Below are 12,062 nucleotides of genomic sequence, written 5' to 3'. Positions count from 1 at the left end.
CATGCCCTCCCTGGACCCTGCCCCCAGGCACCCCCAGAGCCCTTCACGCCCTCCCTGGACCCTGCCCCCCAGGTACTCCCCATACCCTGCCCCAGGAACCCCCAGAGCCCTTCACGCCCTCCCTGGACCCTGCCCCAGGCACCCCCAGCACTGCCCCCTCACCTTGGCGATGTCCTGCCCGTCGATGCGGATGCAGCCGCCCCACACATCGTAGAAGCGGAAGAGCAGGCGGATGATGGTGCTTTTCCCTGAGCCGGACGGACCCACCTGAGCATGAGGAGCACAAGGGTCAGCAGGCCAAGGTGCCGCTCAGTGCGGTGGGGGTGGGGGCACAGAGGAGGCACTGTATGGACCGGCACAGGTTCCTGAGTAAAGGGAATATGCCGCATGGAGACCCCAGTATTCCTGGGAACGGGCAGCTCTGTACAGACCAGGACCAGGCATCATTCTGCAGACTGGCACGGGAGGGCACAGGGAGCCGGGATGGGGCAGGGGCAGGCTCCATACGGACCGGTCCCTACTGCCATCGGCCAATCCCGTCCACACAGATCCCAGCGCAAAGGTCCCGTTCTCACCAGGGCAAGGGTCTGTCCGGGCATCACCGAGAAGGAGACGTCCTGCAGGATTTCCCTCCTGGGGGAGAGAGGGGTTCAGCTGCTTCCTCCCCATTCCCCCACGCAGCCTTCAGCACGGGGCACCGGGAGCTCCCGCGTCCCGCCCTGGAGCCCTGCTTCCACCCCGCACGCCCCAGCCCTCTACGCGCCCTATGCTCCCGTCTCCCTCCACCCCGCACGCCCGAGCCCTCGACCCGCCCCAGCCCCCCTCCTCCCTCCACCCCAGCCCTAGCTCCCGCGTCCCGCCCTGCAGCCCTGCTTCCACCCCGCACGCCCCAGCCCTCTACGCGCCCTATGCTCCCGTCTCCCTCCACCCCGCACGCCCGAGCCCTCTACGCGCCCCACCCCCTCCACCCCCACTCCCCAGCCCTCTACGCGCCCCAACCCCTTCACCCCCACTCCCCAGCCCTCTACGCGCCCCACCCCCTCCACCCCCACTCCCCAGCCCTGTACGCGCCCCACCCCCTCCACCCCCACTCCCCAGCCCTGTACCCTCCCCATCCCCCTCCACCCCCACTCCCCAGCCCTCTACGCGCCCCACCCCCCTCCACCCCCACTCCCCAGCCCTCTACGCGCCCCATCCCCCTCCACCCCAACGCCCCAGCCCTCTACGCGCCCCACCCCCTCCACCCCCATTCCCCAGCCCTGTACGCGCCCCAGCCCTGTACGCGCCCCACCCCCCTCCACCCCCCCTCCCCAGCCCTGTACCCTCCCCACCCACCTCCTCCACCCCCACTCCCCAGCCCTGTACGCGCCCCACCCCCTCCACCCCCACTCCCCAGCCCTGTACCCTCCCCACCCACCTCCTCCACCCCCACTCCCCAGCCCTCTACGCGGCCCACCACCCTCCACCCCCAGTCCCCCGCCCTGTATGCGCCCCACCCCCTCCACCCCCACGCCCCAGCCCTCTACGCGCCCCACCCCCTCCACCCCCATTCCCCAGCCCTGTACGCGCCCCACCCCCCTCCACCCCCATTCCCCAGCCCTGTATGCGCCCCACCCCCTCCACCCCCACTCCCCAGCCCTGTACGCGCCCCACCCCCTCCACCCCCATTCCCCAGCCCTCTACGCGCCCCCACCCCTCCACCCCCATTCCCCAGCCCTGTACCCGCCCCACCCCCCTCCACCCCCATTCCCCAGCCCTCTACGCGCCCCACCCCCCTCCACCCCCATTCCCCAGCCCTGTACGCGCCCCACCCCCCTCCACCCCCATTCCCCAGCCCTGTACGTGCCACACCCCCCTCCACCCCCATTCCCCAGCCCTGTATGCGCCCCACCCCCCTCCACCCCCATTCCCCAGCCCTGTATGCGCCCCACCCCCCTCCACCCGCATTCCCCAGCCCTGTACCCGCCTTACGCCCCCCTCCTCCCTCCACCCCAGCCCTGTACCCTCCCGACCCACCCCCTCCACCCCGCACGCCCCAGCCCTCTACGCGCCCCACCCCCCTCCACCCCCATTCCCCAGCCCTGTACCCTCCCCACCCCCCTCCACCCCCATTCCCCAGCCCTGTACGCGCCCCACCCCCCTCCACCCCCATTCCCCAGCCCTGTACGCGCCCCACCCCCCTCCACCCCCATTCCCCAGCCCTGTACCCTCCCCACCCCCCTCCACCCCCATTCCCCAGCCCTCTACGCGCCCCACCTCCTCCACCCCCATTCCCCAGCCCTGTAAGCGCCCCACCCCCCCTCCACCCCCATTCCCCAGCCCTGTAAGCGCCCCACCCCCCCTCCACCCCCACTCCCCAGCCCTGTACGAGCCCCACCTCCTCCACCCCCATTCCCCAGCCCTGTAAGCGCCCCACCCCCCCTCCACCCCCATTCCCCAGCCCTGTAAGCGCCCCACCCCCCCTCCACCCCCATTCCCCAGCCCTTTAAGCGCCCCTGCCACCCTCCACCCCCTCTCCCCAGCCCTGTACGAGCCCCACCTCCTCCACCCCCATTCCCCAGCCCTGTACCCGCCTTACGCCCCCCTCCACCCGCATTCCCCAGCCCTCTACGCGCCCCAGCCCCCTCCACCCCCACTCCCCAGCCCTGTACGCGCCCCACCCCCCTCCACCCCCATTCCCCAGCCCTGTACCCTCCCCACCCACCTCCACCCCACACGCCCCAGCCCTGTACTCGCCCCATGCCCTATCCCCACTCCCTACTCCCCAGCCTTGATCCCTGTTCCCATCCATCCCCACTGCACCCCGTAGTCTCCATCCCTGCCCCGCCCCCGATCCCCGTGCTGGCTCCATGCCCCCTACCCGTCCATGTAGCTGAAGTGCACGTTCTCGAACTCAATGCGCCCTGAGCGGAAGCGAAGGTCCCCTGCATTCACCTCGTCCTTCACCTGCGGGACAGAGACACGCAGCCTCACAGCCCTGCCCCCCCCCCGGGGGCTGGCCCCTGCACAGTCGCTCCCCGGACGCAGTGGGGGGGAAAGGAGGGCAGAGCAGACCCCACACGGGCAGAGCAAACGGACCAGCGCAGGGGGACCAGAGCCCCAGGTGGAGCCAGAGGAGCTGCCTGAACATGTGTGGGGGTGATGGCTGGGGGGAGTCACCCTCATCTCCTGTGGAGAGGAGCAGCTGATCTGCTGGGGGTGGGGCACCCACCTCCTGGGGGCGGAGCTGAAGGCAGGGGGTGTGGCTCCCTCCTGGGGGCGGAGCTGAAGGCAGGGGGCAGGGCACCCACCTCTTGTTCCTCGTTGAAGAGCTCGAACATGTTTTCCATGTCGATGAAGGAGCTCTGGATCATCCTGCAGGCGGAGGACAGGGCAGGTGAAGATGGGACAGGGGGCCACCGCCCCACTCAGCCCAGCCATTCCCACCCCCATGGTGTGGGGAGGGGGGAGCTACCTTGGTCACATCTCAAGGGGGATTTCACCAGCAAAGTGCCAGCAGCAACAGGGTGGGCTGGGCAGACCAATGGCCTGATCCAGTGCAGCAGGAGGCGGGGCCACAGCCTAGATGGACCAATGGCCTGATCTGCCACGTGGGGCGGAGCTACCAGGCTAGCTGGCCCAACGGCCTGACCCAGTGCAGCAAGGGGCGGGCTACAGGCTAGCTGGCCCAATGGCCTGATCGAATGCAGCAAGGGCCGGAGCTACAGGCTAGCTGGCCCAATAGCCTGATCCTGTGCAGCAAGGGGCGGAGCTACCAGGCTAGCTGGCCCAATGGCCTGATCGAATGCAGCAAGGGGCAGGGCTACAGGCTAGCTGGCCCAATAGCCTGATCCTGTGCAGCAAGGGGCGGAGCTACAGGCTAGCTGGCCCAATAGCCTGATCCTGTGCAGCAAGGGGCGGAGCTACCAGGCTAGCTGGCCCAATGGCCTGATCCAGTGCAGCAAGGGGCGGGGCTACAGGCTAGCTGGCCCAATGGCCTGGCTCGGGTAGGTTTCTCCCACGCTGGCGTTACCTGTAGTAGGTGCCGAACCAGTTGAGCGGCGTGTAGAGCTGGATGATGTAGGTGCCGAACAGGACAAAGTCCCCCACCTGGCAGAGATGGGGAGAGACGCCCATCAGAGCCGGAGCCGGGGCCCCCACCCCTGGCTCCCCCAGGCCGGCAGGGGTCAGGGGCACCCAGCTGGGGTGCAGCGGTGGGGGCTGGGGCAGAGCTGACCAGGGGCATCTCTGTCCACAGGGGGCTCGCGGCCCAGAACATGCCAGGGCTTCTGGGGGGCATGGGCTGGCCCCAGGCTCACCTGGAACTTCTTCTCCGTCACAAAGTAGGCGCAGAGCAGGGAGCCGGCCAGCAGCCCCAGGCCGATGATCAGGTTCTGGGTCTGGTTCAGCAGGGCCAGCGAGGCATTGACCTTCCACTCCGAGACCTGCCGGGGGGCGGTGGGAGGGAGTGTCAGGGCCCCCCTTCCCCCCAGAGCCACATCCCCAGCAATAGGCATGCCCCATGCTCAACCCACTGGCCCCCCAGTGCCCCCCCACCTCTGAGCTGAATCTGCCCCCACTACAATGTATCTGCTCTAAACCCCATTGGGGTGCAGGCAGCTGAGGCTCCCCTTGCAGGGCTGCCCCCCTGCAATGCAGAGGGGCAGGCTGGGCTCATGCTTAGCCCCCTGGGGCTGCCAACTGCCCCATCCCCCAGTGCAGGGCGGTGAGGGGAGCTAGGCACAGGGATGGGCGCCTCTCCCAGCCCCCCAGCACCTGGTACTTCAGGATGGCGTCATTGAATCGATTCACTTCATAGCTCTCCGCGTTGTAATACTTCACCTGAAACACACGGAGCCTGGACTCAGCACCCGCATCCACCTCCCACCCACCGCTCCCTGCTGGGCTCACGTCCCTGTCCCGCTCTCTGGAGACTGCCCAGCCCCCGGCTGAGAACCGGCCCCCCACGCCTCAGCACCAGCCTCCCGCCCCCCCTCCCCGGAGACTGCCCAGCCCCCGGCTGAGAACCAGCCCCCCACGCCTCAGCACCAGCCTCCCGCCCCCCCTCCCCGGAGACTGCCCAGCCCCCGGCTGAGAACCGGCCCCCAGGGCTCAGCACCAGCCTCCCACCCCACTCCCCGGAGACTGCCCAGCCCCCGGCTGAGAACCAGCCCCCCACGCCTCAGCACCAGCCTCCCACGCACCCACTGCTCCCTGTCCCCCCTCCCTAGAGACTGCCGAGCCCCCGGCTGAGAACCGGCCCCCCACGCCTCAGCACCAGCCTCCCACGCACCCACTGCTCCCTGTCCCCCCTCCCCAGAGACTGCCCAGCCCCCGGCCCCCCACCTGCCCCCAGGGCTCAGCACCTCCACACTCTCTTCCCCATGCTCCCTCCCGGGAGAGTCGCCCCCATGCCCCCGGAGCCCCCACACTCAGCAGCTCAGCCCCCGGGCGGATCTCCCCAAGGCCCCGCCCGCGGGTTGGTACCGTCTCGAAGTTGAGCAGCGAGTCCACGGCCCGGGCCTTGGCCTCGTTGTCGCGGGAGTTCATGTCCCGCCGGTACTTGGTTCTCCACTCTGTGATGATGATGGTCAGGGCTACAGAGGGGGGGTGTCGCATGTCACTGGGTCCTGCCGCCCGGCCCCTCAGCCCCTGCTCCCCCAGATCTGTGCACCAGGGTCACCGAGTGCGGGTGGGGGAGGGATCCCAGCACAACCATCCCGGGCAGCACCCCCGCCGCCCTCCCCCCGGCCCGAGCAGCTCAGGGCCCCCCCGCTGCCCTCCCTGTCCCACCAGGCCGAGAAGCACAGCCCCCCCCCCACACCGCCCTTCCCCCTCCCAGCGGGCCGAGCAGCTCAGGGTTCCCCGCCGCCCTCCACCCTCCCGCCAGACCAAGCTGCACAGCCCCCCCCCGCCCTCCCCCTCCTCGCCGGGCCGAGCAACGCCGGGCCCCCCCGCACGCACTCAGGTAGAGGCTCATGCAGACGAAGATGATGAGCCCGAACCAGAGGCTGAAGGCCGAGCTGAAGTAGATGATGCCGATGACGATGTCAGCGATGGTGGGGAAGATGCTGAAGATGATGTAGCTGTGGGGGGGCGGGGGGGACAGGAAGGGTCACGTCAGCCCAGGGTCACCCTGCCCTGCCCATCCCTACCCCCTTTCCCCACCGCCCCATGGCCCGGGCCACCCCCCACCTCCTCTGCCCGCCCCATCTCCCCCCCCGCCCCATGGCCTGGGCCACCCCCACCCCGATCCACCTCCCCCCCCATGGCCCTGCCTACCCCTCACACCCTCTGCCCTCCCCATCCCCCACCCCGATCCACCTCCACCCCACCTCACAGCCCTGCCCACCCCTCACACCCTCATCCCCACCCCCTACCAGTCCCTCTGCCCTGCCCATCTTCCCCCACCCTGACCCACCCTCACCCCCCACCTCTCCTTCTCCCCAAAGCTCTGCCCCCACCGTATCCCCCTTGCACCATCCCCTTCTCACCCCCACCTGGGTCAGCCCCGCTCCTGGTACTGGTGACCCTGCTGGGCGGGGAGGGGGCTTTGGAGGTGAGGCCGCAGGAGGTTCCCCTGGCTGGCCGGACCCCTCGGGCAGGTCCCCCGCCCCCCGCGGTACCTGAGCAGGCTGTTGACGCTGCTGGTGCCCCTGTCCACGCTGCGCAGCACCTCGCCCGTCTTGCGCCCCAGGTGCCAGCGCAGGGACAGGCCGTGCAGGTGGGCGAAGAGACGCACCTGGACCTGCCGGTTGGTGAACTGCTGCACCCGGATCCACAGGAAGGTGCGCAGGTTGCTAACGAAGCCAGTGGAGCCTGCAGGGAGAATGACACAAGATGAATCAGCAGAGACCTCCCCCACCCACTGCCCACAGCTGGTACGAGGGGGTACGTGGCCCCCCAGAACCACCCCCTAGGCTAGGCCTGGGGCAGCTCCCGCCCCACCCCAAGTGCCAAGGGGCCCCTGGAAATCATAGAATCACAGAGTCTCAGGGTTGGAAGGGACCTCAGGAGGGATCTAGTCCAACCCCCTGCTCAAAGCAGGACCAGCCCCAACTAAATCACCCCAGCCAGGGCTTTGTCAAGCCAGGCCTGAAAAACCTCTAAGGAAGGAGATTCCACCACCTCCCTAGGGAAACCATTCCAGTGCTTCACCACCCGCCTAGTGAAATAGTGTTTCCTAATATCCAACCTAGACCTCCCCCACTGCAACTTGAGACCATTGCTCCTTGTTCTGTCACCTGGTACCACTGAGAACAGTCTAGATCCATCCTCTTTGGAACCCCCCTTCAGGTAGTTGAAAGCAGCTATCAAATCCCCCCTCATTCTTCTCTTCTGCAGACTAAACAAGCCCGGTTCCCTCAGCCTCTCCTCATAAGTCATGTGCTCCAGCCCCCTAATCATTTTTGTTGCCCTCCGCTGGACTCCAGTTTTTCCACATCCTTCTTGTAGTGTGGGGCCCAAAACTGGACACAGTATCCAGATGGGGCCTCACCAATGTCGAATAGAGGGGAATGATCACGTCCCTCGATCTGCTGGTAATGTCCCTACTTATACAGCCCAAAATGCCGTTAGCCTTCTTGGCAACAAGGGCACCCTGCTGACTCCTATCCAGCTTCTCGTCCACTGTAACCCCAAGGTCCTTCTCTGCAGAACTGCTGCCGAGCCACTCGGTCCCTAGTCTGTAGCAGTGCATGGGATTCTTCCGTCCTAAGTGCAGGACTCTGCACTTGTCCTTGTTGAACCTCATCAGATTTCTCTTGGCCCAATCCTCTAATTTGTCTAGGTCCCTCTGTATCCTGCCCCTACCCTCCAGCGTATCTACCACTCCTCCCAGTTTAGTGTCATCTGCAGACTTGCTGAGGGTGCAGCCCACGCCATCCTCCAGAGCGTTAATGAAGACATTGAACAAAACCAGCCCCAGGACCGATCCTTGAGGCACTTTGCTTGATACTGGCTGCCAGCTAGACATGGAGCCATTGATCGCTAACCGTTGAGCCTAATGCCTAGACACCAGCCCCCAGCGCCCAAACCCTGGCACCCAAGGGGAGCTGGGCCAAAGCAGGGAGGGGCTGGGCACGGGCTGGTTAATCTGCTCCCTCTGCTGGCCTGTTCCAGAGAATGCCCCAAGCCCCCTGCTGCCCTCCAGCATGCCCCCATCTCTGTGCCCAGCACTGCCCACGCCCCTGCCATAGCAGCCCCAGTCTGGGCAGGCCAGTGCCCCCAGGACTGCCCCCCGCCAGGTCCAGAGGGTTGGGGGGCCCAGCCGGGGATCGTCCCTGGCTAGGGGGTTAAGGACGAATTGAGTGCAGGGCACTGCCCGCTACCCTCCCATGGGCCAGCATCTCCACCAGCCCCACCCCACCCAGCCGGGAGCCCCCCAGGCCCAGCCCCAAGGCAGGTCCTACCGGCGCCTCCACCCTGCAGGAACTTCAGGAACACGTAGGTGCAGATGGTCCAGGCGACTGTGTGCCAGGCAGTGCCCTCCGTCAGCTCGTTCACTGGGGAGATGGGAGACCCGGATCAGAGCGCTGGAGGCGGGGGCGGCTGGCAGCACTTCCCTGCAGCCGAGCGAGGGAGCGGGGGCCTGCATGGCACCCCAACCCGCGTGCCGTCCCTCCCCCAGCTTCTCATGGTGCTGCCCCCCCCCACGTGCCAGGGTGCCACTGCCCAGCCGGCGCCCTCCCGCTAGCGCCCCCCAGCTCCCGGGGCAGGAGCCTGGGCTCAGCGGTGCTAGAGAGAACACGGCCCACGCCCCCAACCCCCAGGCAGCAGCACCCAGCACTGAACTGCAGCCTCTTCTGGGGTGGGGCACAACAGCCACGGTGCGGTGCGGCCAGGTGAAGGCGACTCCTGGGCCCCTTGGCACTGTGGCAGGCCGAAGGGGACACCGGGGCCAGCTGTGACCCTGGGGAAAGGGCCCCGGGCTGGGCAGTGAATGCAGGGGGCCCATGGGGGGCGCTGAGAGACCGTGGCCCCTAGCACCATGTGGGGGAACTGCCCCAGAGAATTCCCCCCAAGCACCCCCCCCCGCAGCCTGGGGGGGCAGCTCGGGCAGAGCGCGGGGCAGGCTGGGGGGCAGGAGGGGTCTGGCGTGTGTGGGCTCGTTATCATGGGGCAAAGCTAATATGACTGGGGCAGGGAGGGCATTCAGCAGGGCAGCTGTGCGGGGAGGAGGGCTGCCCCCCAATGCCCAGCCCCTAGCCCTGCCCCCCACCTTCTACCCAGGGTACTCGTTCCCCACCAGTGAGAAACGTGTCGGTACGTACTCAGCCCCTTCCCGTCACCCCCCCTTTTTTTGCCCCCCCCCCCCCCCCCCGCTTGAAGGTAGCTGCAGAGCCTGGCGGGTGCAGCGCACACAAAGGGGCCTTGTTCCTGGCTTGGGCTTTGTCCGCCTGAGCCGGGGAGCGGGCTGCCCTAATCCTAACTGGGGGGGGGGGGGACGCCCTGCGGGGGGGGGGCGCACTGCTTCCCGCTGCTCAGCGACGGACCCCTCACCCCCCAGCCTGGGCACAGGCAGGGGCACCCGCTGCCGGCTCCATGGGCCTGCCCCACTGCACGGAGCCCAGGGGCCTGGGGAGAACACAGGGGTGGCCAGAGGAGGCCTGCAGGGGGCAGCCAAGCGCCGGGGCTGGGCAATCTGGGACCAAGCCCCCCCCCCCGACCCCAGGGAGCACCCCCAAGGGGGGCCCTGGGGCCCCGGCCAGCGCAGGGCTGGGCTGGGGAGACTGCAGCCTCCGGCCTGGGGCTGATGGGAGGCTGGACAGCAGCACCCTCCCTGCCCCCACCCGTAGCGGGGGGGAGGGGGGCAGGCATTTCGTATGCAGCCCACGGGCCGCTCCCCCCCATTCAGACCCCCCATTATCCGCCCCGGGGCCTCCTGCCAGCACCGCTTAGCGACGCCTTTGTAAGTCTAGAAGTCAAGGCTGAAAGGCAGACGCCAGGGCCGGCCTCTCCCATTCTCAGTGCCTGACCTAGCGCCGGGAGCTGGCACCCGGGCCGCCCGCCGGGGCCTGGGAACCTGGCACACAGCAGCCCCAGAGCAAAGGAAGGGGCCCCGCGCTCCGCAAGCCCCAGCCCCACTGGCTGGCTCTGGCAGCGAGCTGGCCAGGGACTCCCACCTTCCAGCCCGGCCCAGATCGGAGCCACTCAGAGCAGCACGAAGTGTGGAGCCCGGAGCCCATCAGCCCACTGAGTCAGGGCGTCGGGCCCAGCATCCTGCTTCCCTGAGCCCCCTGCAATCGCCACTGGAGGCAGACCTGTCCTTCACCTCCTGTGCCAGCCTGCTGTTATTCTGCTGCTGTGCCCCACCCCAGAGGTGGCTGCATCTCAGCACTGGGTCAGGGATCCCTGTATAAACAGCACCCTCACCCCACCCAGAGGTGGCTGCATCTCAGCGCTGGGTGAGGGATCCCTGTGAGCTGGGTGCCTGCGGGATGGACACACCAGAGAAGCAGCACCTGATCGAGGGTGCAGAAGGCAGGTCCCCTCTCAGCCCCAGGACACACTCTCCTGCCAGGCCGGCTTAGAGACTCCAGACCCCAAAGCTGCTGCCTCCGTCCCACAAGGCCCCGCTATGACCCCCCGAGCTGGCTGGGCATGCAGCAGAGCCAGGCTGGGCCCCAGGGGCTGCCCCGGGCTGCACGCAGGGCAGGGACTGAGCTGCACCTCCCAGTGCCGCAGTGGCTCCTGGCTGGCCTTTGGCTGAGGGCTGCCTCCCCCCGAAACAGCGGCTCATCCCAGCCCCCTATAGAGCCCCATAGGGGAGCACCCCCTGGTGGAGAAGCCCAGGCACTGCCCAATACGTGCAGCAGCTCCCCTCCACACAGGGCCTCTGCCCAGGGGGCTGCGGACAGAGCATGGGCCATGGGAACCAGCGCGTCCTGGGGCAAGGGGGGGGGTCCCCTGGGCCTGGCCACCAAGCTTCAGCCAGCCCCCCACAGCTGCTTCCCAGCAGCCCATAGCTCCACGCAGCTGTGTCTGCCAGAGGGGTCACGGGACAGCGCCAGGGCCGTGGCAGCCTGCCCTGGGGGCGCGACCCCTCCCCACGGGCCTCACCGATGTTCTTGTAGTAGATGGGCACGAAGACGTTGATGACGCGCTCCAGCCCCATCAGCGTCATGCAGAACAGCACCAGGCCCTGCAGCAGGGGGCTGCCCCGCGGCCACACGTACTGCACCAGCAGCCGCAGCTTCCGGCCCAAATCCTTCCAGGTGGAGTGGCTGCCGCGGTCTCCTGCCAGGAGGGGCTGCGACGGGGAAAGGGGGTGAGGAGGGGTGTGTGCCCAGGGGGATCCGTCCCTTCACCCCCAGCCCCCGAGCAGCACGAGTCACGAAGGGACGGGGGGTACCCGGGCAAGGGGCAAAAGCTCCCAGCCCTGGGGTGCTGATCCCATTGGGCGTGGGGTGACCCTGGCACTGGGGCACAGGATGAACAGGGCACTGGGGTGTGGGGTGAATGGGGGTGTGGGGTGACCCTGGCACTGGGGCACAGGATGAACAGGGCACTGGGGTGTGGGGTGAATGGGGGTGTGGGGTGACCCTGGCACTGGGGTGAATGGGGCACTGGGGTGCGGGGTGACCCTGGCACTGGGGCACAGGGTGAACGGGGCACTGGGGTGTGGGGTGACCCTGGCACTGGGGCATAGGATGAACAGGGCACTGGGGTGCGGGGTGACCCTGGCACTGGGGTGAATGGGGCACTGGGGCACAGGGTGAACAGGGCACTGGGGTGAATGGGGCACTGGGGTGACCCTGGCACTGGGGCACAGGGTGAACGGGGCACTGGGGTGTGGGGTGAATGGGGGTGTGGGGTGACCCTGGCACTGGGGTGAATGGGGCACTGGGGCACAGGATGAACGGGGCACTGGGGTGTGGGGTGAATGGGGGTGCGGGGTGACCCTGGCACTGGGGCACAGGATGAACAGGGCACTGGGGTGTGGGGTGACCCTGGCACTGGGGCATAGGATGAACAGGGCACTGGGGTGCGGGGTGACCCTGGCACTGGGGTGAACGGGGCACTGGGGCGTGGAGTGACCCTGGCACTGGGGTGTGGGGTGAATGGGGGTGTGGGGTGACCCT

General features: G+C 68.2%; 1 protein-coding gene across 2 annotated transcripts in view; it reads right to left on the bottom strand.

Moving 5' to 3' along the window:
- ABCB6 (ATP binding cassette subfamily B member 6 (Langereis blood group)) overlaps positions 1 to 12,062 on the bottom strand; it is a 31,166-nt gene that overhangs the window by 6,360 nt on the left and 12,744 nt on the right. For both annotated transcript variants that reach the window (XM_044978378.1, XM_044978379.1), the window contains exons 4-15: positions 11,041 to 11,230; positions 8,391 to 8,483; positions 6,606 to 6,798; positions 5,944 to 6,065; positions 5,467 to 5,576; positions 4,756 to 4,821; positions 4,299 to 4,424; positions 4,013 to 4,089; positions 3,291 to 3,354; positions 2,861 to 2,946; positions 576 to 633; positions 163 to 267 (exon numbers count right to left, since the gene is read on the bottom strand). In XM_044978378.1, coding sequence (XP_044834313.1) covers positions 163 to 267; positions 576 to 633; positions 2,861 to 2,946; positions 3,291 to 3,354; positions 4,013 to 4,089; positions 4,299 to 4,424; positions 4,756 to 4,821; positions 5,467 to 5,576; positions 5,944 to 6,065; positions 6,606 to 6,798; positions 8,391 to 8,483; positions 11,041 to 11,230 — 1,290 coding nt within the window. The remainder of the gene's footprint in view (positions 1 to 162; positions 268 to 575; positions 634 to 2,860; positions 2,947 to 3,290; positions 3,355 to 4,012; positions 4,090 to 4,298; positions 4,425 to 4,755; positions 4,822 to 5,466; positions 5,577 to 5,943; positions 6,066 to 6,605; positions 6,799 to 8,390; positions 8,484 to 11,040; positions 11,231 to 12,062) is intronic.

This window comes from Mauremys mutica, chromosome 10 (assembly GCF_020497125.1).
Source record: "Mauremys mutica isolate MM-2020 ecotype Southern chromosome 10, ASM2049712v1, whole genome shotgun sequence".
In the NCBI taxonomy this organism is placed as follows: domain Eukaryota; kingdom Metazoa; phylum Chordata; order Testudines; family Geoemydidae; genus Mauremys; species Mauremys mutica.
Note: the sequence above shows the minus strand (reverse complement) of the source record. Positions and strands in the feature narration are given on the sequence as shown.